At 41.1% G+C, this 22,239-nt stretch overlaps 2 protein-coding genes across 2 annotated transcripts; one reads left to right on the top strand and one right to left on the bottom strand.

Moving 5' to 3' along the window:
* Window positions 1–3: 3 nt before the first annotated feature.
* LOC106567873 (asialoglycoprotein receptor 1) lies at window positions 4–3,072 on the bottom strand. Its single transcript, XM_014137708.3, has 7 exons — window positions 2,948–3,072; window positions 2,683–2,802; window positions 1,903–1,998; window positions 1,151–1,246; window positions 763–902; window positions 436–545; window positions 4–335 (listed from the first exon to the last, which is right to left on the bottom strand). The coding sequence occupies exons 1-7, from the start codon at window positions 2,982–2,984 to the stop codon at window positions 191–193; spliced, it is 744 nt and encodes a 247-aa protein (XP_013993183.1). The 5' UTR covers window positions 2,985–3,072; the 3' UTR covers window positions 4–190.
* A 7,528-nt stretch (window positions 3,073–10,600) lies between these two features.
* On the top strand, window positions 10,601–21,388 carry znhit1 (zinc finger, HIT-type containing 1). The gene is made up of 5 exons (XM_082960393.1): window positions 10,601–10,650; window positions 11,013–11,183; window positions 11,289–11,368; window positions 11,487–11,656; window positions 11,799–21,388. The coding sequence occupies exons 1-5, from the start codon at window positions 10,629–10,631 to the stop codon at window positions 11,818–11,820; spliced, it is 465 nt and encodes a 154-aa protein (XP_082816519.1). The 5' UTR covers window positions 10,601–10,628; the 3' UTR covers window positions 11,821–21,388.
* The last annotated feature ends 851 nt before the right edge of the window (window positions 21,389–22,239 follow it).

Here is a 22,239-nt window from a genome sequence, read left to right as displayed (position 1 = left end):
GCACAATTTTTTACAAATATATATATTTTTTTATATGTGAGTATTAGATAAGGAATACAGCAGACCACATATTTTGGCATGCAAAAATCCACAAATGTGACAATCACATAGAAAACAGGACTTGCTTAATTCAAATTAATCCTGTTTATGTTCTATTTTTAATCATAAAGCATAGAAATGTTTAACTTCATTAGTTGGATGCTGGTCTAGCTTTGCAGATGAATGTATAGGCAGTAGTGCAGTGGTTGTCATTGAGTTTCCCAGAAGAGGAGATATGGGCTGTGCCCCCTATAGAATGCCCCGTCCAGTTATCAGGTTGGCCTGGCTTCCATTTACTGCAAACACACAGTGAAATACAGTAATTGCACTATTCAAGCACCTGACATACAATGAGAAAGGTAATTGTCCGACTTATAATGACTTGATTGTACTTGCCTCTGGTCCATGATGTAAGGACTCCCGTTGACCCACTCCCACTCTCCAGTCCTCTCATCTGACAGGCCAAGCCAGAAGGAGCGACCAACACTCATTCTGTTTACAAAGCCCTGTTAAAGCGGGAATGAGTGTGTCAGGACAGGGTCTTCTAAAGCAATGTCTAAATGCATTTGATGAACAGCAGAGGGCAGTGTGAAGCCCTCAGAGTCCCGAATTACGCCAGTTCTGTATCTTCTGCGTCCATACTGAACCACTTGGAAAGTGAACTAAATGCAACGAACAAAGAAGTTCTAAGAACGGATATAGGTGTGTGTAACTGTGACGCACCCACTCTTCTTCGTTAGTCAGGATGAGCAGTGTGGCATCCATAGACCTACAGGAGTCTCGGGCTGTGTACCATGAAGCCTGGTAGGCCGAGAAGAAGTAGCAGCTGGAGTTGTGAAGAGACCAGCCATCAGGACAGCCCACTTTAACAGGTAGGAGAGATACGGATGGATACAGTTAATTTGCAGAGTGTGTCACATGAAGTTGACTATTATATAATACTGAGATTGAATAGGACTAATCTAGGGACCGGGGTTAAGAGCGTGTCAGAGATCAAATCATAGTCATGATGACCATATTTTAATCAAAATGTATCCCAAGCACTGCAGCTGAAAAATCTGATACACTAATATCCATGAAACCATTAATAAGAAATTGAATATGGACCAACCTCTCTTCGGTACTTTTGATGAGTGAAAGGACACACGTTCTGTCATATTTAATACTGATCTCTTCAAATCAGATAACTTCATCTCCAGAATACCAACTGCAGAAAATGGACGTGATGATAACACAAACATTGTCATATTCTGTCTAGCCGATTAAACTCAACTCCACCATTTATGATGTAGCGTTAGTTGAACTGCGACTAGTGTGGGCGGACTTGAGGTCCGACGTCAAATACAATTACGTTTTTATATAACTACAGATTTCAACACCTAAACAATAGTCCGCAATTACACCGATCTATGTAATAGCGTGCTATTCTTTGGGTGCTGTCATCAATAGTTTCGGATAAAAACGTAATTTTATGTGACGTCGGCGCGCCAGTCCACCCGCAATAGGTCCGCTCAAATCCATCGTAAATCGTTGTTTAGTCGGCTACCTTCTGTCCTGAACCATTTAATCGTAGACCATGGACTTGAACTGTTGTGTTGTTTCATGTTATTCATTTGTGTTATATATATATATATATATATATATATATATATATATATATATATATATATATAGCATTTTCTCATTTCACTCACGCTCCTGTAGCTATTGTTTTTAACTGCATAACAAGTTATTCGTAGTGATGTGTTCTATATATTTTAATCTAATCTATCGTGATTTCTGAACACTGTAACTGACAAGTAGGCTGAAAAAAACATACAACAATGTCCAAGATAATCAATAAGAATTTGAATATGGACCAACCTTTCTCATGTAGTTTTGATAAGTGAAGGGACACAGATTCAGTCAGATTTGACACGGATCTCTCCAAATCAGATAACTTTCTGTCCACACTGCCAACTACAGAAAATTCCCATGGTGGTAAACAGGTTAATAAAACAGGAAATGTTGATATAGATAGACTATATATGGGTAATAAAATGAGAATTTGTAAGAGCTCATATCCGGATTTGGGATATGCGCTGTTGGCTGGTCGTCATTGTACTTGCGTAGGCTTAAACATTGGTATACACTGATTTATAAGGCCATATTGGCTAAAATGCAATTTTATCTCTGTTCGTTTTTAGTCAGTAAATAAATATCAATTACGGTCCTATTCTCATTTGCTTCTAACAGTACTAAAAATTAGAACATGTCATGGTTACTTAGCCCCGTGGTCCTGGAATTCTCTCCTGAACATTTTAAAATTTGATGATCTAGTTTCGTTGGTGGAGTTTAAACACTTGATCGATGTATATATCATAGAAGAATGTAATTGTCTTTAGGACAGCTGTTTTTAGTCAAGACTTTCGTGTTTTTTTTACGTAAAATGTTTTTGTTGTACTGTATGTGTGTTTATAGTTGTGTTTAATGTTGTGTTAGCGTATGTAAGTTGTTTTGTCTGAAACGTTGTTCTCCCTCCTGCTATTGGACCAGGTCTCTCTTGGAAAAGAGATGTTATCTCAATGAGAAAAACCTGTATAAATCAAGGTAAAATAAAATAATATATCCTTTATTTTTTGAGAAATCATGTACAGTACTCACACCGACTGGGCATCAGGATGAGCAGAGACAAGGAGAGAGTGAGGGTAACACACATTGCTGCACACAGGTACCACTGGGACCGGCCAGCAGACAGCAGATGAGCGTACCCATGAGAGGATTCTGGAAACACATAAGATACATGAACTTTCATTTTGCCCTGGCCCATACATGGTGATGTTGTTGTTATATCTCCTATCTCCTTTCTTGGCAATCCTGGAGTCACAAGGTTCCTATTCAATACATAGTATACAGTAAATTTCCATACCTGGTCTCCACCATGCTTTATCTTCATTTTCATCCATAGCGAATAGCTCTTGGACCAATTATTTCGTATATGTCATTGATTGCTGCAACTGTTAGAGATTGGTTCAATGTTTGAGTAGTCCTTATGTATTCTGTGAATTGAGGGGGTTGGGGGGGGGGGGTGATGGTTGATGTTTCACTTCTCTTATCATATTTCCTCAGAAAATAATAACTTGCACAGTATGTTAGTCTGCATGGGGTCATCATAGTCCTGTCCCACTGGGCACAGACATCAGTTCAACGTCTAGTTTTGATTTATATTTGGTTGAGTTGTCAACCAACGTGAAATCAACCAAATTATTACTAAAGTGAAAGTCAATCAGTAAAATACTACTTGAGTACAAGTCTAAAAGTATTTGGTTTTAAATGTAAAAAAAGTAAATGTAAAAGTATAAATCATTTCAAATTACTTATATTAGGCAATCCAAACGGCACAATATTCATGTTTTTTTTATTTATTTACGGATAGTCAAGGGCACACTCCAACACTTAGACATACAGTGAGGGGAAAAAGTATTTCATCCCCTGCTGATTTTGTACGTTTGCCCAATGACAAAGAAATGATCAGTTTATAATTTTAATGGTAGGTTTATTTGAACAGTGAGAGACAGAATAACAACAAAAAAATCCTGAAAAAACGCATGTCAAAAATGTTATAAAATGATTTGCATTTTAATGAGGGAAATAAGTATATGACCCCTCTGCAAAACATGACTTAGTACTTGGTGGCAAAACCCTTGTTGGCAATCACAGAGGTCAGACGTTTCTTGTAGTTGGCCACCAGGTTTGCACACATCTCATGAGGGATTTGGTCCCACTCCTCTTTGCAGATCTTCTCCAAGTCATTAAGGTTTCAAGGCTCACTTCTCTTATCATATTTCCTCAGAAAATAATAACTTGCACAGTATGTTAGTCTGCATGGGGTCATCATAGTCCTGTCCCACTGGGCACAGACATCAGTTCAACGTCTAGTTTTGATTTATATTTGGTTGAGTCATTAAGGTTTCAAGGCTGACGTTTGGCAACTCGAACCTTCAGCTCCCTCCACAGATTTTCTGTGGGATTAAGGTCTGGAGACTGGCTAGGTCACTCCAGGACCTTAATATGCTTCTTCTTGAACCACTTTTTTGTTGCCTTGGCCGTGTGTTTTGGGTCATTGTCATGCTGGAATACCCTTCCACGACCCATTTTCAATGCCCTGGCTGAGGGAAGGAGGTTCTCACCCCAGATTTGACGGTACATGGCCCCGTCCATCGTCCCTTTGATGCGGTGAAGTTGTCCTGTCCCCTTAGCAGAAAAACACCCCCAAAGCATAATGTTTCCACCTCCATGTTTGACGGTGGGGATGGTGTTCTTTGGGTTATAGGCAGCATTCCTCCTCCTCCAAACACGGCGAGTTGAGTTGATGCCAAAGAGCTCCATTTTGGTCTCATCTGACTTTCACCCAGTTGTCCTCTGAATCATTCAGATGTTCATTGGCAAACTTCAGACGGGCATGTATATGTGCTTTCTTGAGCAGGGGGACCTTGCGGGCGCTGCAGGATTTCAGTCCTTCACGGCGTAGTGTGTTACCAATTGTTTTCTTGGTGACTATGGTCCCAGCTGCCTTGAGATCATTGACAAGATCCTCCCGTGTAGTTCTGGGCTGATTCCTCACCGTTCTCATGATCATTGCAACTCCACGAGGTGAGATCTTGCATGGAGCCCCAGGCTGAGGGAGATTGACAGTTCTTTTGTGTTTCTTCCATTTCCGAATAATCGCACCAACTGTTGTCACCTTCCCACCAAGCTGCTTGGCGATGGTCTTGTAGCCCATTCCAGCCTTGTGTAGGTCTACAATCTTGCCCCTGACATCCTTGGAGAGCTCTTTGGTCTTGGCCATGGTGGAGAGTTTGGAATCTGATTGATTGATTGCTTCTGTGGACACGTGTCTTTTATACAGGTAACAAGCTGAGATTAGGAGCACTCCCTTTAAGAGTGTGCTCCTAATCTCAGCTCTTACCTGTATAAAAGACACTTGGGAGCCAGAAATATTTCTGATTGAGAGGGGGTCAAATACTTATTTCCCTCATTAAAATGCAAATCAATTTATAACATTTTTGACATGCGTTTAAAAAAAATATTTTTGTTGTTATTCTGTCTCTCACTGTTCAAATAAACCTACCATTAAAATTATAGACTGATCATTTCTTTGTCAGTGGGAAAATGTACAAAATAAGCAGGGGATCAAATACTTTTTTCCCTCACTGTAATTTACAAATGAAGCATTTGTGTTTAGTGAATCCGCCATATCAGAGGCAGTAGGGATGACCAGGGATGTTCTCTTGATAAGTGTGAATTGGACCATTTTCCTGTCCCGTTAAGCATTCAAAAAGTACTTTTGTGTGTCAGAGAAAATGCTTTTTTTTTCTTTTTTGAATGTAGTGGAATACAAGTGAAAGTAGTCAAAAATATAAATAGTAAAGTACAGATACCACAAAATACTACTTACTGTAAGTACACCACAGGTTCAAAGTTGGGTCAAAAAAGACAATGCCCTTATGAGAACTTTTTGCAAATCCAATCAGTTTTTCCACGTTGATAGTTTTTCTGGGTTGAAATAATATGGAAGTGATAATGATTCAACCAGTTTTTGCAGAGTGGGGTTTCCTGCCTTAAATTCTTTTGAATTTAAAGCTATTAGTTTCAATTCTGTTTTCTTAGAATTAGAGAGTTGTTTTTCAATGTCTTACTGAAACATTGCTATGCATGACAAAACAATCATATTTTTAGGAAGCAACATAAGTTGACACAGCTACACAGAGCTCTTGTACGCTGCATTATAGTATATTGTAAGTCAGATGGTACTTGGATTAGAAGCACTCTTGGGGATTTTTGTTGTTGTAATTAACCGACATACAGTACCATTGCTCGTGTTTCTTGGCCCAAGCAAGTCTCTTCTTATTATTGTTGTCCTTAAATAGTGGTTTCTTTGCGGCAATTCGACCATGAAGGCCTGATTCACGCATTCTCATCTGAACAGTTGGTGATGAGATGTATCTGTTATTTGAACTCTGTGAAGCATTTATTTAGGCTGCAATCTCAGGTGCAGTTAACTCTAACGAACTTATCCTCTGCAGAAAAGGTAACTCTGGGTCTTCCTTTCCTGTGGCGGTCCTCCTGAGAGCCAGTTTTATCATAGTGCTTGATGGTTTTTGCGACTACACATTTTCCGGATTGACTGACCTTCATGTCTTAAAGTCATGATGGACTGTAATTTCTCTTTGCTTATTTGTGCTTTTCTTGGCATAATATGGGCTTGGTCTTTTAACAAATACGCTATCTTCTGTAAACCACCCCTACCTTGTCACAACACAACTGATTGATTCAAACGCATTAAGAAGGAAAGGAATTCCACAAATGAACTTTTAACAAGACACCTGTTAATTGAAATGCATTCCAGGTGACTACCTCATGAAGCTGGTTGAGAGAATGCCAAGCATGTGCAAAGCTGTTATCAAGGCAAAGGTTGGCTACTTTGAAGAATCTCAAATATAACATATATTTTGATTTGTTTAACACTTTTTTGCTATCTACATGATTCCATACAGTCAGGTCCATCAATATTTGGACATTGACCAAGTTATTATTATTTTAGCTGTCTACCACAGCATATTGGAGTTGCTGTGAACTGAATGTGCAGACTTACATTTACAGATTTACATCCAAATAAGGCAATCGGTGTAGGAATTACAGCACTTTTATTGTCCAAAATTAATTGGACAATTGGCTGCTCACTTTTTCCATGGCCAGGTGTGTGTTATTTCCTCATTAGTTCATTTACACGTGTCACATATCAGTTTGCAAACAATGTAAAAAAATATATAAAATCATTGAGTTAATAAAGCCGCATACAAACATGGTCTCTTTTTGCTTTTTTTGAGTAAGGCAGCTCCAAAATGCAGGTGTTTCAGCCTAGCTCAGTGCTTTCTGTGGGGGTGGGGGTAATGTTCTCTATTTGCGCCGTGATTGGTTCAGTGTTCTGTTACTCACGGGGACACTACTTCACCGCCATATCTAAGGGTAGAGCTCGAAAATGCAAGCCCCTTGGGTGCTGCCATAGAGTTATATTAGAAGTGCCCTCCAAGAAGGCTCAAGTTCATTGGCCACAGATAAAATGACATCAATTCACGTTATATCTACGGTAGCTTTGATTGGACTGATCATGTTAACATCATACTTTCAAAATCTTAGCTAGCAGTCATCATCATGAATCAAGTCGACAATCTACAGGCAAATCCTTTTTAATCCTTGTCATAGGAAGATAAATAATTAAGAGAAATTATAGATAAATTGGTGCTCGTCGGCCGTTGGAAATAAACATTACACAACAAGTTGGAAATTGCAAGCTCAACAATGAGTGGTTTGGAAGGAATTATTGGCTAACTGCAAGTATTGCAAAGCAATCACTAGCATGCTATTCGGTGGAGTGAGTGTGTGGTCCCAAATCTGTGTTTAAGGGTCTCTTTTCCAAGCTTAAAAACATTCAATATTGGCCATGCTGTCAATCCAGCATGATTTCTGCCTCGCTCAAAACAACTTTTAACTCTGAACTGGGAAATCTGACTTCAGTGAGTTCAAGACAACTGGGAACTCGGGGGAAAAATGAGCTCGACTGGGAAAATATGTTTTGATTGGTCATCCGACTCGGAATTGTAAGTCGGGAACTCGTGCCTCTTACTAGAGCTACGACCTGAAGATCACTGAGGTCATCATGATTCGGCTTTGTTTTTTTCCGAGATCCCAGTTGTCTTGAAAGCATCATAAATCCAGATAATGGCAGACTTTGATGACAAGGTTTGATGAAAAATTTGCCCTCGAAAGATTGCCGCGCCACCTTCCTGTTCAAGTGAGCACAGCACAACAAGGTGAGTCCAAAAATGTCTTGTTTGCTGCTGCATACGTTATGTAATATGCCAGGGAGATATGTATACTGTAGCTAAGAAAGTAATACTAACTTTGTGTTGTGTTCAAAGCTGTTAGTAGCCCATGTGCCTCTCCCTAATAATTTGGTCTATTTTCCACTCTTAATTTTGCCCACTGTTCTGACTTGTTGGTGCACATGTAGCCTATAACCTGTTTTAAAGAAATGTAATCATTGAATATTGTAAGAGCTTTCATTGTCTGCTTATATGGCCCCTTTATTTATCCTACGGTTCTGACTTTAGTCATTTTTTTTTTTTTGGTGTACAGGGAGAACACTGTAAGAACCGCCCATGTTCTGATTTCTGTTGCTGTACATTTCAAAAGTGCTGAACAAATAGTGATATTGACTACGTCCGTCCTAGCTCGCTCATTAATGTCTTAATCGAAAATACGGATTGCCTCTTTTCCGCTTGTCGTCCCCTTATGCCATAGTTGTGTACATCTCAATTTTCAGCAGAAACCACATTTGTTTAAACAAGTCAGCCATATCAGTTAAGATTCCTTAAAATGCAGTAAATGAGGCTGAAGGAACTGTTTCGCTGCCAGACAAGGCTCCGCTGATAGCCAGGTGTAGCACTGGTAAGGTGTTGGGACTGCTGTTGGGACAGCTTTATTTAGGCCCTAACAGTTTGTGGGCACCATTTGTCACCGTTATAGTGCAATTAACGTATTGCTTAATGTTGTGTTGTGTAGTAGCTTTGCTGGCATGCATCCCCAATTTTTTTGTTTTGTTTGCCCCACCAAGATTTACATGCTAAAATTGCTACTGGTAGCCGTACACACCAATAACCGTCGTTTTATATAATAACACAAGAAAGATATGCGCCCCACTACGATATATACAAGTCTATACGAAATGAAGCCGTACATTAAAAAATTTGCCAAACAACCAGTTACATGAGGGAAAACCAATTAATAAATTATTCTGGCACGGCGGCCATGGCCATAAAGGTTGTAGCTTAGCATTTTGAAGAGTTGCAGCCTCCTCGATGCCGTGTTGAACCTCATGAGAAGTTTCGGATTCCATTCTCCTTCCTGGTAAAATGTACTTGTTAGGTTCCTCACAAATGCCAGCTGGATAAGTTGGGCTTTTTGTTAATGTAACATGCTCTGTGTTCAGAGTCTGTGTTCACTGAATATGTTCTTCAGGGTGGAGAACGAATTATCGCACATTGCTGTAGATGCCCCAGAAATGTTATTCATGTTTCAGTGCCAACAGCACAGTCAGCATTGCTGACAAAGGCCCTCCTTATCGTTGAAGAACACTGAGTGGGATCCATGTGTTGTTCCTGTCTGTGGTTGCGATTTCACCTTTCAAGAATGTGGTGAGCCACAATGAACTCTGCTTCCACTGGTGCAGTTTTGGTTAGATTCAACAGGTGGTCAGGTGCTAGTGGCTAGGGTAATGGAGGTGCAGGTGCTTGTTGTGATGTTACCCTCGTGCTGCTGGTGCTAGGCCCTGGCTCTTCTCAATCTTGTTGGTCAGCAGGCGGTGTGGGGGATGGGCATTTATTATATTTGCTGCTAGGCTCCTTACACACACACTTCTGCTTTTTGTTCGTTATTATTTAATCCCAATTATATGTACTCTCTTACCACTCCTGGCGTGTGTGTGTGTATGTGTGCACACACATGGGTGCCACCTTACTCATCAAAATATGTTAACAAATGCTCTATTTCTTTATTCCGTACAGACTAATTACCATATTAAGTATGTAGTTTGCATAAAATAGTATAACATGTTATATTCTAATTTCATAAATTGTTACAAACTCTCAGTTTTGAATAAAACATGAAGACTTGTTAATAGCATGACCACCCTACCTTCAATTACTGGTCTTAAATGACTGTAATACATTTTACTTTACTTGAATCATCGTAACAATATGACCACCCTATCCTGAGATATTGGACAAAACATGTTGAGTAAAAAAATCCAAACAGGTGATTTGGTGCTATTATTGATTAGTTTTTTTAAATGTATTTTATTTTAACTTTATTTAACTCGGCAAGTCAGTTTAAGAACAAATTCTTATTTACAATGACGGCCTACCCCGGCCAAACCCGGACAACGCTGGGCCAATTGGTGCTACCATATGGGACTCCCAAACACGGCCGGTTGTGATACAGCCTGGAATCGAACCAGGGTCTGTTATGACGCCTCTAGCACTGAGATGCAGTGCCTTAGCAGTCTAAGGCACGGCATCTCAGTGCTAGAGGCGTCACAACAGACCCTGTGCCACTCGGGAGCCGTGACCTCTCCACAACCTTTTCCATTAATTTGAAAATAAGTTATCTCAGCAATGGTAACTCCAATCCTCATGAAATAGTGTTTTGTGTTACTGCAAAGCTTCTTTATAACTTGCAATATAAAGTCTAACACCAGAACCAAAGTTTAATTTTGTTCCCTAACACGCTACCACATGCAGTAGGCTTTGTAATGTAGGCCAATTTAGACTAGACTAAATATTAAGTATTTATAATATTTAGACGACAGTAGATAGCTGTTAGGAAAATAGATAATGTTAACATAGAGATATCAGTAATTTTATATAAATAATATGCTTACTACAGTTGTTTTCAGTAATATGAGGTTTTATTACAATCGAAAACGCGTTATTATGGTCCAATAACAATAAAATGTCCCTCACGCCCACCGTTGAAATTATTATGCAGCGATGGTGGAGAAGAAAATAGCAGGTAATGTTTGGTGGTGTTTGTATTCTTAAACTGATTGATCTACTCTGCTGTTGGTGAGCAATTAAAATGAAAAAATTACTCGCAGCATGTCCGTACGCTACACTAGTGAGATATCATTAGCACACTCTCCAACTAGATATCACAATGAAAATAAACGGCATGTTGCTCATCCTCCGCGCGCATCTCAAGATCAGTAACGTTAGTAACGGTCCGGGGCAAATTCAAAACCCACCATTGTAATTTACAATACTTTATATATTTATTGTACAGTGTCCTCTTAATTGATTACAACAATTCATACTAAATACGTTATTTTTGCAAATTCATATTTTGTTTCCTATCACATCCTTTTTTTTTTACAGTGCGATCCCAGGACCCAGGCCAGCGGCGCGTTTTGGACTGCGCTACGCGCCAGCGACGCTTAACCAGACAGCTAGAGGCACTTGAAAAGGACAATTTCCAGGATGATCCTCATGCCAGCCTACCCCAGCTGGCCAAGAGGCTCCCTCAGTTTGATGACAGCAATGAGTCTGGTAAAGCAAGCATAATCAGATCAGAGATATAATATTACTAATATTCCAAGACGTTTTGCAATGACTGCTCTGTCAATTCATGACTCACTCCACTCATATCTTCAGGCAAGAAGAGGAAGAAGACAAGAGGAGATCATTTCAAATTGAGATTTCGGAAGAACTTCCAGGCTCTACTGGAGGAAGAGGTAGGTCCATAAGTCAGCCCCCTCTGCAGCTATGCTTTCCTCCCCTCACTTCAATCATCTGCTCCTTCTCTTTACAATCCTTCTGAGTTTCATTCCCTCTCCCACCTGCTCCCTGTAGGAACTAAGTGGGAATGAGGGACCTAACTACCTGACTGCTTGTGCCGAGCCCTCCAAACTGCCGCAGCGCCACTTCTGTGCCGTGTGTGGCTTCCCGTCTCCCTACACCTGCATTTCCTGTGGGGCACGCTACTGCTGTGTCCGCTGCCTGGGCACACATCATGAAACCAGGTAAAACCACTGGCACTGCAGAGGGCTCTTCTCTTTTGGTTTAGTGTTGTTAGTGCTATGATGGGTAGAATTTGTGAGAGTTATTCCACTCTTAATTTAGCACCATTTTCCATGACTCCCTCTCTCCCTCCTTCTCTCACAGGTGTCTGAAGTGGACTGTGTGATGCTCTCAGCTGGTACGTGTGAATGGCTGCATCATTTTATTGCTTGATCATATGTCGTCCTGTCATCAACTGAAGGACAGGTTTCTTTTTTGTGCAGCATCAGAGTATCTGAATGAGCTGTATGACTCCCGTCCAGTCAGTCTGTATGAGCTATATGACTCTCATCCAGTCAGTCTGAATGAGCCGTATGACACCCATCCAGTCAGTCTGTATGAGCTGTATGACTCCCTTCCAGTCAGTCTGTATGAGCTATATGACTCTCATCCAGTCAGTCTGAATGAGCCGTATGACTCCCTTCCATAGCACCAGACAGTGGCTGAATGGGTACAATGCTGTTGCTATCGCAACAGGCATGTGGTGATCTGATGGGAGCCCCTGCATGAGATAGCGATAACTCAGAAAGGGAATGGTGTTTGCTCCATAGTGTGCGTCTGCGCTTCAGCCTAGGCCTGAATTTGACAATCATATACTGAACAAAAATGAAAACGCAACATGCAACATTTTCAATGATTTTACTGAGTTAAAGTTCATAAAAGGAAATCAGTCAATTGAAATCAATTAATTAGGCCCTAATCTATGGATTTCACATAACTGTGCAGGGCACAGCCATGGGTGGGCCTGGGAGGACATAGGCCCGCCCACCCACTTGGGAGCCAGGCCCTGCCAATCAGAATGAGGTTTTCCTCACAAAAGGGCATTATTACAGACAGAAATACTCCTCAGTTTCATCAGCTGTCCAGGTGGCTAGTCTCAGATCATCCTGCAGTTGAAGAAGCCGGATGTGGAGGTCCTGGACTGGCATGGTTACACGCGGTCTGCGGTTTTGAGGCCGGTTGGACGTACTGCCAAATTCTCTAAAATTACATTGGAAGCGGCTTATAGTAGTGAAATTAACATTCAGTTCTCTGGCAACAGCTCTGGTGGACATTCCTGCAGTCAGCATGCCAATTGCACACTCCCTCAAAACGTGTGGCATTGTATTGTGTGACAAAACTGCACATTATAGAGTGGCCTTTTATTGTCCCCTGCACAAAGTGCACCTGTGTAGTGATCATGCTGTTTAATCAGCTTCTTGATATGCCACACCTGTCAGGTGGGTGGATTATCTTGGCAAAGGAGAAATGCTCACTAACAGGGATGTAAACAAATTTGTGCACAAAATTAGAGCAAAATAATATTCATGTGTGTATGGCAAGTTTCGGGATATTTTATTTCAGCTCATGAAACATCAGACCAACACTTTACATGTTGCGTTTATATTTTTGTTCAGTATAGATTCAAATCTGGATTTTATTAACAGGCCACCTTTGACGCCTCAGTGCGATTTTTGGATTTATCAACAACAACAAAACATACCTTGTATGAGTGATATTTGTCTAAAAGCAAAAAAAGGACACTAATTATTAAAACCTTAAACCAGCACTTGGGCCATGAATATTTTTTAATAGAAAGATGATATATTTACAAACACTTTAGACGGGCTACTTTTGAGCAGTAGCCAAAAAAACGAATTTCTGAACTTGTGGCAAAATCCTGTGGTCTAAGTGGACCCTGACCACAAACCATATTTATTGAAATGGATATCAGCAGAAAGTCATACTTTCAATATATTACTCCATTACAGATAGTCAGTACTCGGCAGCTCTACTGCGGAAGTTATTCAAAAAAAGGTTGAGTTATTATAAGTGAAAGAACGTTATGATCACAGATAAGCTGCTCAGATGCTGCAGGTGGCTACAAAGTCTGATTGATTGTACTCAACATGTATGCACAATGTTTTTTTTATAAATCCTTAGTCACACAATCAATCTCTTGTTTGTTAGGTAATGGAGAGTGCATCTTAGAGTTATTCAGATTCATGGTTAAGTTATTGCTACATATAAAGCACATGCACTGTTCCCTTGTAGTCATTCTTACAGTAAATACAGTCAAAAACAAATAGCCTGGCAGCTTTGTATATCCAGAAATCGATGATTGGGACATCACTGGATCAGATCCTGAGTTGGAATGCGTTCCTTTCATTCAAGTAGTCTCACTGTGGAGATCGGTAGGCTACAGTATCTGACTGATAGGGACAGAAGGGCATCATGACAAAGTACGTAATTCTCATAGTCCTTGTGGGAGCAGTTTTAATGATTGGCCTATATGATCTGCAGCTCGTGGCTGTCTGAGAGTCCACAGCTGGCCTTGTGTCCATCCAAGAGCTTGGATAGGGCCTCCATGTAGAGGCCGTGATAAAGGTCCACTTCCTCCTGAGTGGGGGAAGGCCATTTTGGCACTGGGATAGGACCACCCACTGAGAGGAATACACAATGAAAAAATGGGTGAAGCAGAGTGAGATACTTAACACAATGTTGCTGTACATGCTGTATACCATAGAGAGTGAGAGCATTTGTTCAAAGCTACACAAGCACTGCGTTCTACAATCGGATTACTCAAAGAGGTTTTCTAATATGTGAATTGCAAAAGTTTCTATCAACTTACTAAATTACTTCTGAAGCCACTACTTCTGCACACTACTGTGTAACAGAAAAAACCAAACCTCAGTTACCGAAGGCGACTCTGTGGAAGTGATTGTGCATCATAAGACATTTTCAAAATTACAAACAGTGGTGACAGGGCAGTGGTAACAAATCCAGAACCAGTGTTCACCCATGAACAGACACTGGGCAAAGCCCATGATCTTCTTAAAGAGTTGCTGTAACCTCCAGCCCACATTGCCATCTGAGAAGATCACCTTGCGGAAGATATTGTTCTCCCCATACAAGTAGACGGGCATCAGGTCAGCACTGAGGAACAATGAGAGAGATTAGAACTGACCCACTGAGTTATTATGGGTCTTTATCTAATAAATGTACAAATAAGTAATTCTTAAACCCAGCCTAAAGCAGTAAGCCAGGCAGCTTGGTTGGCCTGGTGTTCAATGATGTAGCTATGTGATGTATGGTTGTATTATTTTATAACTACAACACTGTGCTGTCTTGTGAATTTGTGGCCTCTCACTACAGGTCCATTCATAAAATAGATAACTCACCCAATCTCCAGAGCCACCCGGACAAAGCCTTTCCTCTGCTTCATAACCACAGTGTTGACCCCAAGCAGACTCAGAAGAGACTCAGCAGCGCCCCCTATCACAATCACTACCGCATTGCCTTTCTCACCTTTAGCACCAACTGAGCAGAGGCAAAGAGAGATACAGATTGAGGAATAGAAGCTGGGACATTAATGTGTAGAAACTGTGTTCAATGCTGTAAAAAGAATAGAGGGGTGTTTAAAATGATTAAGATAAAAAATTATCCAGTCAGTTTAGAAAGTTTGTCATATTCATCATACTATACATGCAAAAGTATGTGGACACCCCTTCAAATTCGAGGTTTCGGCTATTTCAGCCACACCCGTTGCTGACAGGTGTATAAAATCGAGCATGCAGCCATGCAATCTTCATAGACAAACATTGGCAGTAGAATGGCCCTGCTGAAGAGCTCAGTAACTTTCCGTCATAGGATGCCACCTTTCCAACAATTCAGTTCGTCAAATTTCTTCCCTGCTAGAGATGTCCCGGTCAACTGTAAGTGCTATTTTTTGTGAAGTGGAAACTTCCAGGAGCAACAACGGCTCAGCCGCGAAGTGGTCGACCACACAAGGTAATCTAGAGGCGAAAGAAACGCACACATATTTAGGCGAGGTGCTGGCTAGCGGAGTGGAACACTTTTAAAAAATAAAGGAGAGCCGCACTCTCTAGGAGCTCAGATGCAAAAAAAATGTAATCTTTTTATGTCCAACGTTTCGACAGACAAGCTATTTTCATCATACCCTGATGAAGACAGCTTGTCTGTCGAAACGTTGGAACATTTAATTTTTTTTGCATCTGAGCACCTAGAGTGTGCGGCTCTCCTTAATTTTTTTAAGTAGACCATACAAGGTCACAGAACGGGACTGACGAGTTAAATATCATCTGTCCTCAGTTGCAACACTCACTACCGAGATCCAAACTGCCTCTGGAAGCAACAAGCACAAAAACTGTTCGTCAGGAGCTTCATGAAAGGGGTTTCCAAGGCCATGCAGCCGCACGCACACAAGCCTAAATTCACCATCTGCAATGCCAAGCGTCGGCTGGAGTGATGTAAAGCTCGCTGCCATTGGACTTCGGAGCAATGGAAACGCGTTCTCTGCAGTGATGTATCACGCTTCACCATCTAGCAGTCCGACGGACACATCTGGGTTTGGCGTCTGCCAGGAGAACGCTACCTGTCCGAATGCATAGTGCCAACTGTAAAGTTTAGTGGAGGAGAAACAATGGTCTGGGGCTGTTTTTCATGGTTCGGGCTAGGCCCCTTAGTTCTAGTGAAGGGAAATCTTAATGCTACAGCATACAGTGACATTGTAGACGATTCTGTGCTTCCAACTTTGTGGCAACAGTTTGGGGAAGGCCCTTTGCTGTTTCAGCATGGCAATGCCCAAGTGCACAAAGCAAGGTCCATACAGAAATGGTTTGCCAAGATCTGCCAGGAAGAACTTGATTGGCCTGCACAGAGCCCTGACCTCAACCCCATCAAACACCTTTGGGATGAATTGGAACGCCGACTGCGAGCCACGCTTAATTGCCCAACATCAGTGCCCGACCACACTAATGCTCTTGTGGCTGAAGGGAAGCAAGTCCCTGCAGCAATGTTCCCACATCAAGTGGAAAGCCTTCCCAGAAGAGTAGAGGCTATTATAGCAGCAAAGGGGGAACAAACTCCATATTAATGCCAATGTTTTTAGAATAAAATGTTTGACGAGGAGGTTTCCACATACTTTTGGTCATGTAGTGTACCTTCATTGGGAAGTAGTCCCTAACATGCTTCGCTACTTTCCAGTTTCTCACAAATGCAGTTCTCCCCCTGGTGGTGACAGTGCAGTACTGTCACAGAATCAAATAAAGTTACACACAATCAGGTATGAGATTTTTTGTTTACTGTTTACTTGAGAGTTAAAGATGCAGTGTTGGATCTTAATTAAGCACAGCAAATTTGTAACATATTGTACGATTGGATTTGTAACATACAAATTGCCATACGAAATGGCCGACGTAGTACATCATTGGATTACGTAGTACACAATTGGATGATGTAGTACACAAGAAATGGGGACCCGTTTTGGCTTGTGAGCACCACTTTCAAAACAACTGGCTGAAATTATACAAAAGTTCTGGAGCATCACGTAAAAAAATACAACATTCAAGAATTCAGGGCAACATTCAGTATGACAGTACCTCTTTCAGGTGTGTGCCAGTCCTTCAGCTGCCATATGAAGTAGAGAGTAGACAGCAGGCACAGAGAGGTTAACAAAAGGTACACCATCAACCCAATACAATCCAGACCTGAGGAATAGGGGATGGTGAGTGAGTCCACAGGAAGGGATGCAAAATATGGCACACACTACCATTCAATAGTTTACGGTCACTTAGAAATGTCCTTGTTTTTGAAAGAAAAGCACATTTTTTGTCCAGTAAAATAACATCAAATTGATCAGAAATACAGTGTAGACATTGTTAATGTTGTAAAATACTATTGTAGCTGGAAACGGCTGATTTTTAATGGAATATTTACATAGACGTACAGAAGCCCATTATCAGCAACCATCAATGGCATGTTGTGTTAGCTAATCCAAGTTTATCATTTTAAAAGGCTAATTGATCATTAGAAAACCCTTTTGCAATTATATTAGCACAGTTGAAAACTATTGTTCTGATTAAAGAAGCAATAAAACTGGCCTTCATTAGACTAGTTGAGTATCTGAAGCATCAGCATTTGTGGGTTCGATTACAGGCTCAAAATGGCTAGAAACAAAGACCTTTCTTCTGAAACTCATCAGTCTATTCTTGTTCTGAGAAATTAATGCTATTCCATGTGAGAAATTGCCATGAAACTGAAGATCTCGTACAACGCTGTGTACGGTAGTGTATGTAAGTGTTCAGAAACATATTGCTGCAGTAGTTTATGTGTCGGGGGGCTAGGGTCAGTCTGTTACATCTGGAGTATTTCTCTTGTCTTATCCGGTGTCCTGTGTGTATTTAAATATGCTCTCTCTAATTCTCTCTTTCTCTATTTCTGTCTTTCTCTCGGAGGACCTGAGCCCTAGGACCATGCCTCAGGACTACCTGGTATGATGACTCCTTGCTGTCCCCAGTCCACCTGGCCGTGCTGCTGCTCCAGTTTCAACTGTTCTGCCTGCGGCTATGGAACCCTGACCTGTTCACCGGACGTGCTTGTTGCACCCTCGACAACTACTATGATTATTATTATTTGACCATGCTGGTCATTTATGAACATTTTAACATTTTAACATTTTGACCATGTTCTGTTATAATATCCACCCTGCACAGCCAGAAGAGGACTGGCCACCCCTCATAGCCTGGTTCCTCTCTAGGTTTCTTCCTAGGTTTTTGGCCTTTCTAGGGAGTTTTTCCTAGGGAGTTTTTCCTAGCCACCGTGCTTCTTTCACATGCTTTGCTTGCTGTTTGGGGTTTTAGGCTGGGTTTCTGTACAGCACTTTGAGAATATCAGCTGATGTACGAAGGGCTATATAAATAAATTTGATTTGATTTGATTTGATATTCTATAGAGTTGGACTTCGGAAAACAGACTGTAGATCATAAACAGCACGTGTTTGAAATGAATATCAGCCACCTACATAGGTTCCGCCACTGGTCCTGTGTTAGTAATCTGCTGTTCAAACAATAACAAAGCCGGCTGTGTACTACTCCCTTCACAGAACAGCGCAAACTGGCCCTAACCAGAATAGAAAGAGGAGTGGGAGGCCCCGGTGCACAACTGAGCAAGAGGATAAGTACATTAGAGTGTCTAGTTTGAGAAACAGACGCCTCACAAATTCTCAACTGGCAGCTTCATTAAATAGTACCCAGTCTCAACGTCAACAGTGAAGAGGCGACTCCGGGATGCTGGCCTTCTAGGCAGAGTTGCAAAGAAAAAGCCATATCTCAGACTAGCCAATAAAAATAAAAGATTAAGATGGGCAAAAGAACACAGACACTGGACAGAGGAACTCTCTCGGAGTCGCCACTTCGCTGTTGACGTTGAGACTGGTGTTTTGCGGGTACTATTTAATGAAGCTGCCAGTTGAGGACTTGTGAGGCGTCTGTTTCTCAAACTAGACACTCGGAATTGTAGTTCACATGGAGCCAACCATGGCTAAATGTAACCGCTGAAAACCCTATGTACCGAGAACGGTTTTTGAGAGCTAGGTATGTGCTTGCACAATTGAAGTCGAAAAACAGGTTGAGTATGAGAATGATAAATTGTAGTTACATAGATAAAAGGAAAAGTGTGAGCATTCTTCATATTTACTTGTAATATGTCACGCCCTGACCTTAGAGAGCCTTTTTATTTCTCTATTTGGTTATGTCAGGGTATGATTTGGGTGGGCATTCTAGTTTTTCTATTTCTTTGATTGCCGGGTATGGTTCCCAATCAGAGGCAGCTGTCTATCGTTGTCTCTGATTGGGGATCATACTTAGGCAGCCTTTTTCCCACCTTAGTTTGTGGGATCTTGTTTTTGCATCGGTGCTGTGTAGCCTGCAGAACTTTACATTCGTCTTTGTATTTTGTTGTTTTTTCTGTGTTCATTTTTTTTTATATAAGTAAGATGTTCGCCTACCATGCTGCACCTTGGTCCAATCTTTACGACGAGCGTAACATAATAGGACTAGGACTGTATACAGGCCTTCCTAAATGATCTAACTTTTATAATATGAGCACCAGCATATTATTAGTTCTAGCCTACGGAATATCAATAAAAAGATCAGGCAAATGTTTTAGAAGGTCTATCTGTCATAACACAATGTAAAATTGATATTCAACCAAAAACTTGTCTTGACAAACTAGAATGCACTTGGCCAAGCTGGCTAAATAACATTTAATTGGAAAAGGAGTTGGTTCTTGTTCATGGCCGGACTAGCGCATTTGGGGCCGCAGGGCGCCGACCTTCAGCCGGAGTGCTTGGCAAGTGTCATGTCAGTCACAATGTTTAAAGTATGTACCAGTGTGAACATGCATTGAAATCTGACATGAATGGGTGCATTCCAGATACACATATCATTATATTATATTGATGTGGTTCATGAGATGTCAAATGCTTATCCTGACATTGAAATGATCTGATGCATGTCAGCTACACAAATTGCATACATGCCTTATATGTCTTCTGACTTTCTAGACCGTGGGAGGATCCCTGTAGACCAGGGGTATTCAACCGGGGGTCCATGGAACCCTAGTACTGCAGGGGGTCATCGAAAATCTCTATATATTCTTTCTTTAAGTGGAAAATATTTAGTTTTTATAAAAATATTTTGATGACTATTGCTAGCAAAAACAGAATAAATGCATTTGGAATTACATACCCATAGCAGAAAAGAGGAGGATATCTTCTTTCTAATTATGTCAATTTTATTTTTCAACTCCTAATATTAACAAATGACACTCGTTGGAGCCAATTACTCACTGGACTGTCTGACATAGGCTTTGAAAAAGCACCCACGAATAGGCTACCAGTGCGACAGGTGCCTCTGGCAAGCTTTCTGAACTAGGATATGCATTTTTGCCAACACATGGCTAACCTTTGTTTAACCAGCTAAACAGCTGCTCTTAGTGAAGATGTGTTTGGAGTTCCCTTTCTAGCTAATAGGCGATGTTAGAGTTTGTATTTCCTCTTCCAATTATAACGTGGAAGTCAAAATAATTAACAACTATCTACCAAATCTATTCATTTTAAAATGTTTATTACTTCTCCTTGCCATTATCATTCACCTGGTGATAAAGACAAGATGTGAAGCACATTTTCTTTTGCTAGGGTCTGGGTTGCTGGTTTGCCTGGGAGGGGGTCCCTGAGCAAGAAAATGTTGAAGACGCCTGCTGTAGGCCTACACCCTGTAGAGACAGAAGGGCGCTTCCAAAGGGGTGTGTTGAGCACCACATCGGGCTTTCAGGGGATGTGAAATATGAAAAACAAGGTGTAGACTTATCACCAAATATGAATACATTTTAAAAGGGACTCACTATATGCTACATTATCTTGGACATGATTCTGATTAATTTGACTACTCATTATCCTCCATATAACTCTGGCGCATTTCTCAAATAGGCAACTGGTGCCTATAACTATTTTATCTATCTAGAAAGGGTATTACACATATACCCACAGCTTTCTCAAATTTCTTCCATCTCCCTGGTTTGGAGCTTAGCCATACACAGTACATAATGGATAGGATTTCTCCAAGTGATATTTACATATAATCATAGAGAATCTATGGTTACATACAGACAATGAAAACACTTTAAAAACAGGAGGAACCAGGTAAAGTACTACAATTTTCTCTGCTAAAGACTTGTTAGAAAACATGTAATGGACTGATGACTGCATGACTGGAATCTGTTGAGGCTGTTGAGATTTTTTAATTCTTACCATGCATAAGCCGTAAAACAATACAGGTTTTTAAAATGTTCCACTACATGAGAGTGCCTTAATTACTTCTGGAAGTTTGTTTTGCATAAAGACTTTTCCGACATTGTTCACTATCCAGCATCAACTTATTTTTGTTCCATTGGACCCCTGTGTTGTAACTGAAATAATAGAATCAAATCAAATCAAATGTATTTATATAGCCCTTCTTACATCAGCTGATATCTCAAAGTGCTGTACAGAAACCCAGCCTAAAACCCCAAACAGCAAGCAATGCAGGTGTAGAAGCACGGTGGCTAGGATAAACTCCCTAGAAAGGCCAAAACCTAGGAAGAAACCTAGAGAGGAACCAGGCTATGAGGGGTGGCCAGTCCTCTTCTGGCTGTGCCGGGAGGAGATTATAACAGAACATGGCCAAGATGTTCAAATGTTCATAAATGACCAGCATGGTCAAATAATAATAATCACAGTTGTCGAGGGTGCAACAAGTCAGCACCTCAAGAGTAAATATCAGTTGGCTTTTCATAGCCGATCATTGAGAGTATCTCTACCGCTCCTGCTGTTTCTAGAGAGTTGAAAACAGTAGGTCTGGGACAGGTAGCACGTCCGGTGAACAGGTCAGGGTTCCATAGCCGCAGGCAGAACAGTTGAAACTGGAGCAGCAGCACGGCCAGGTGGACTGGGGACAGCAAGGAGTCATCATGTCAGGTAGTCCTGAGGCATGGTCCTAGGGTTCAGGTCCTCCGAGAGAGAGAAAGAAAGAGAGAAAGAGAGAGAGAGAGAATTAGAGAGAGCATACTTAAATTCACACAGGACACCGGATAAGACAGGAGAAATACTCCAGATATAACAGACTGACCCTAGCCCCCCGACACATAAACTACTGCAGCATAAATACTGGAGGCTGAGACAGGAGGGGTCAGGAGACACTGTGGCCCCATCCGACAATACCCCCGGACA

This window comes from Salmo salar, chromosome 13 (genome assembly GCF_965601325.2).
Source record: "Salmo salar chromosome 13, fSalSal1, whole genome shotgun sequence".
NCBI lineage: Eukaryota > Metazoa > Chordata > Actinopteri > Salmoniformes > Salmonidae > Salmo > Salmo salar.
Note: the sequence above shows the minus strand (reverse complement) of the source record. Positions and strands in the feature narration are given on the sequence as shown.

Excerpts from the sequence above, each read along its gene's own strand:
- LOC106567873 (XM_014137708.3), bottom strand. The coding sequence starts at position 2,984 with ATGGATGAAAATGAAGATAAAGCATGGTGGAGACCAG. Across the intron at positions 546-762 it reads TGACTAACGAAGAAGAGTGG|GGCTTTGTAAACAGAATGAG; the intron begins GTGCGTCACAGT and ends CCGCTTTAACAG. Across the intron at positions 336-435 it reads CCTTACATCATGGACCAGAG|TAAATGGAAGCCAGGCCAAC; the intron begins GCAAGTACAATC and ends GTGTGTTTGCAG.
- znhit1 (XM_082960393.1), top strand. The coding sequence starts at position 10,629 with ATGGTGGAGAAGAAAATAGCAG. Across the intron at positions 10,651-11,012 it reads GGTGGAGAAGAAAATAGCAG|TGCGATCCCAGGACCCAGGC; the intron begins GTAATGTTTGGT and ends TTTTTTTTACAG. Across the intron at positions 11,657-11,798 it reads GGCACACATCATGAAACCAG|GTGTCTGAAGTGGACTGTGT; the intron begins GTAAAACCACTG and ends CTTCTCTCACAG.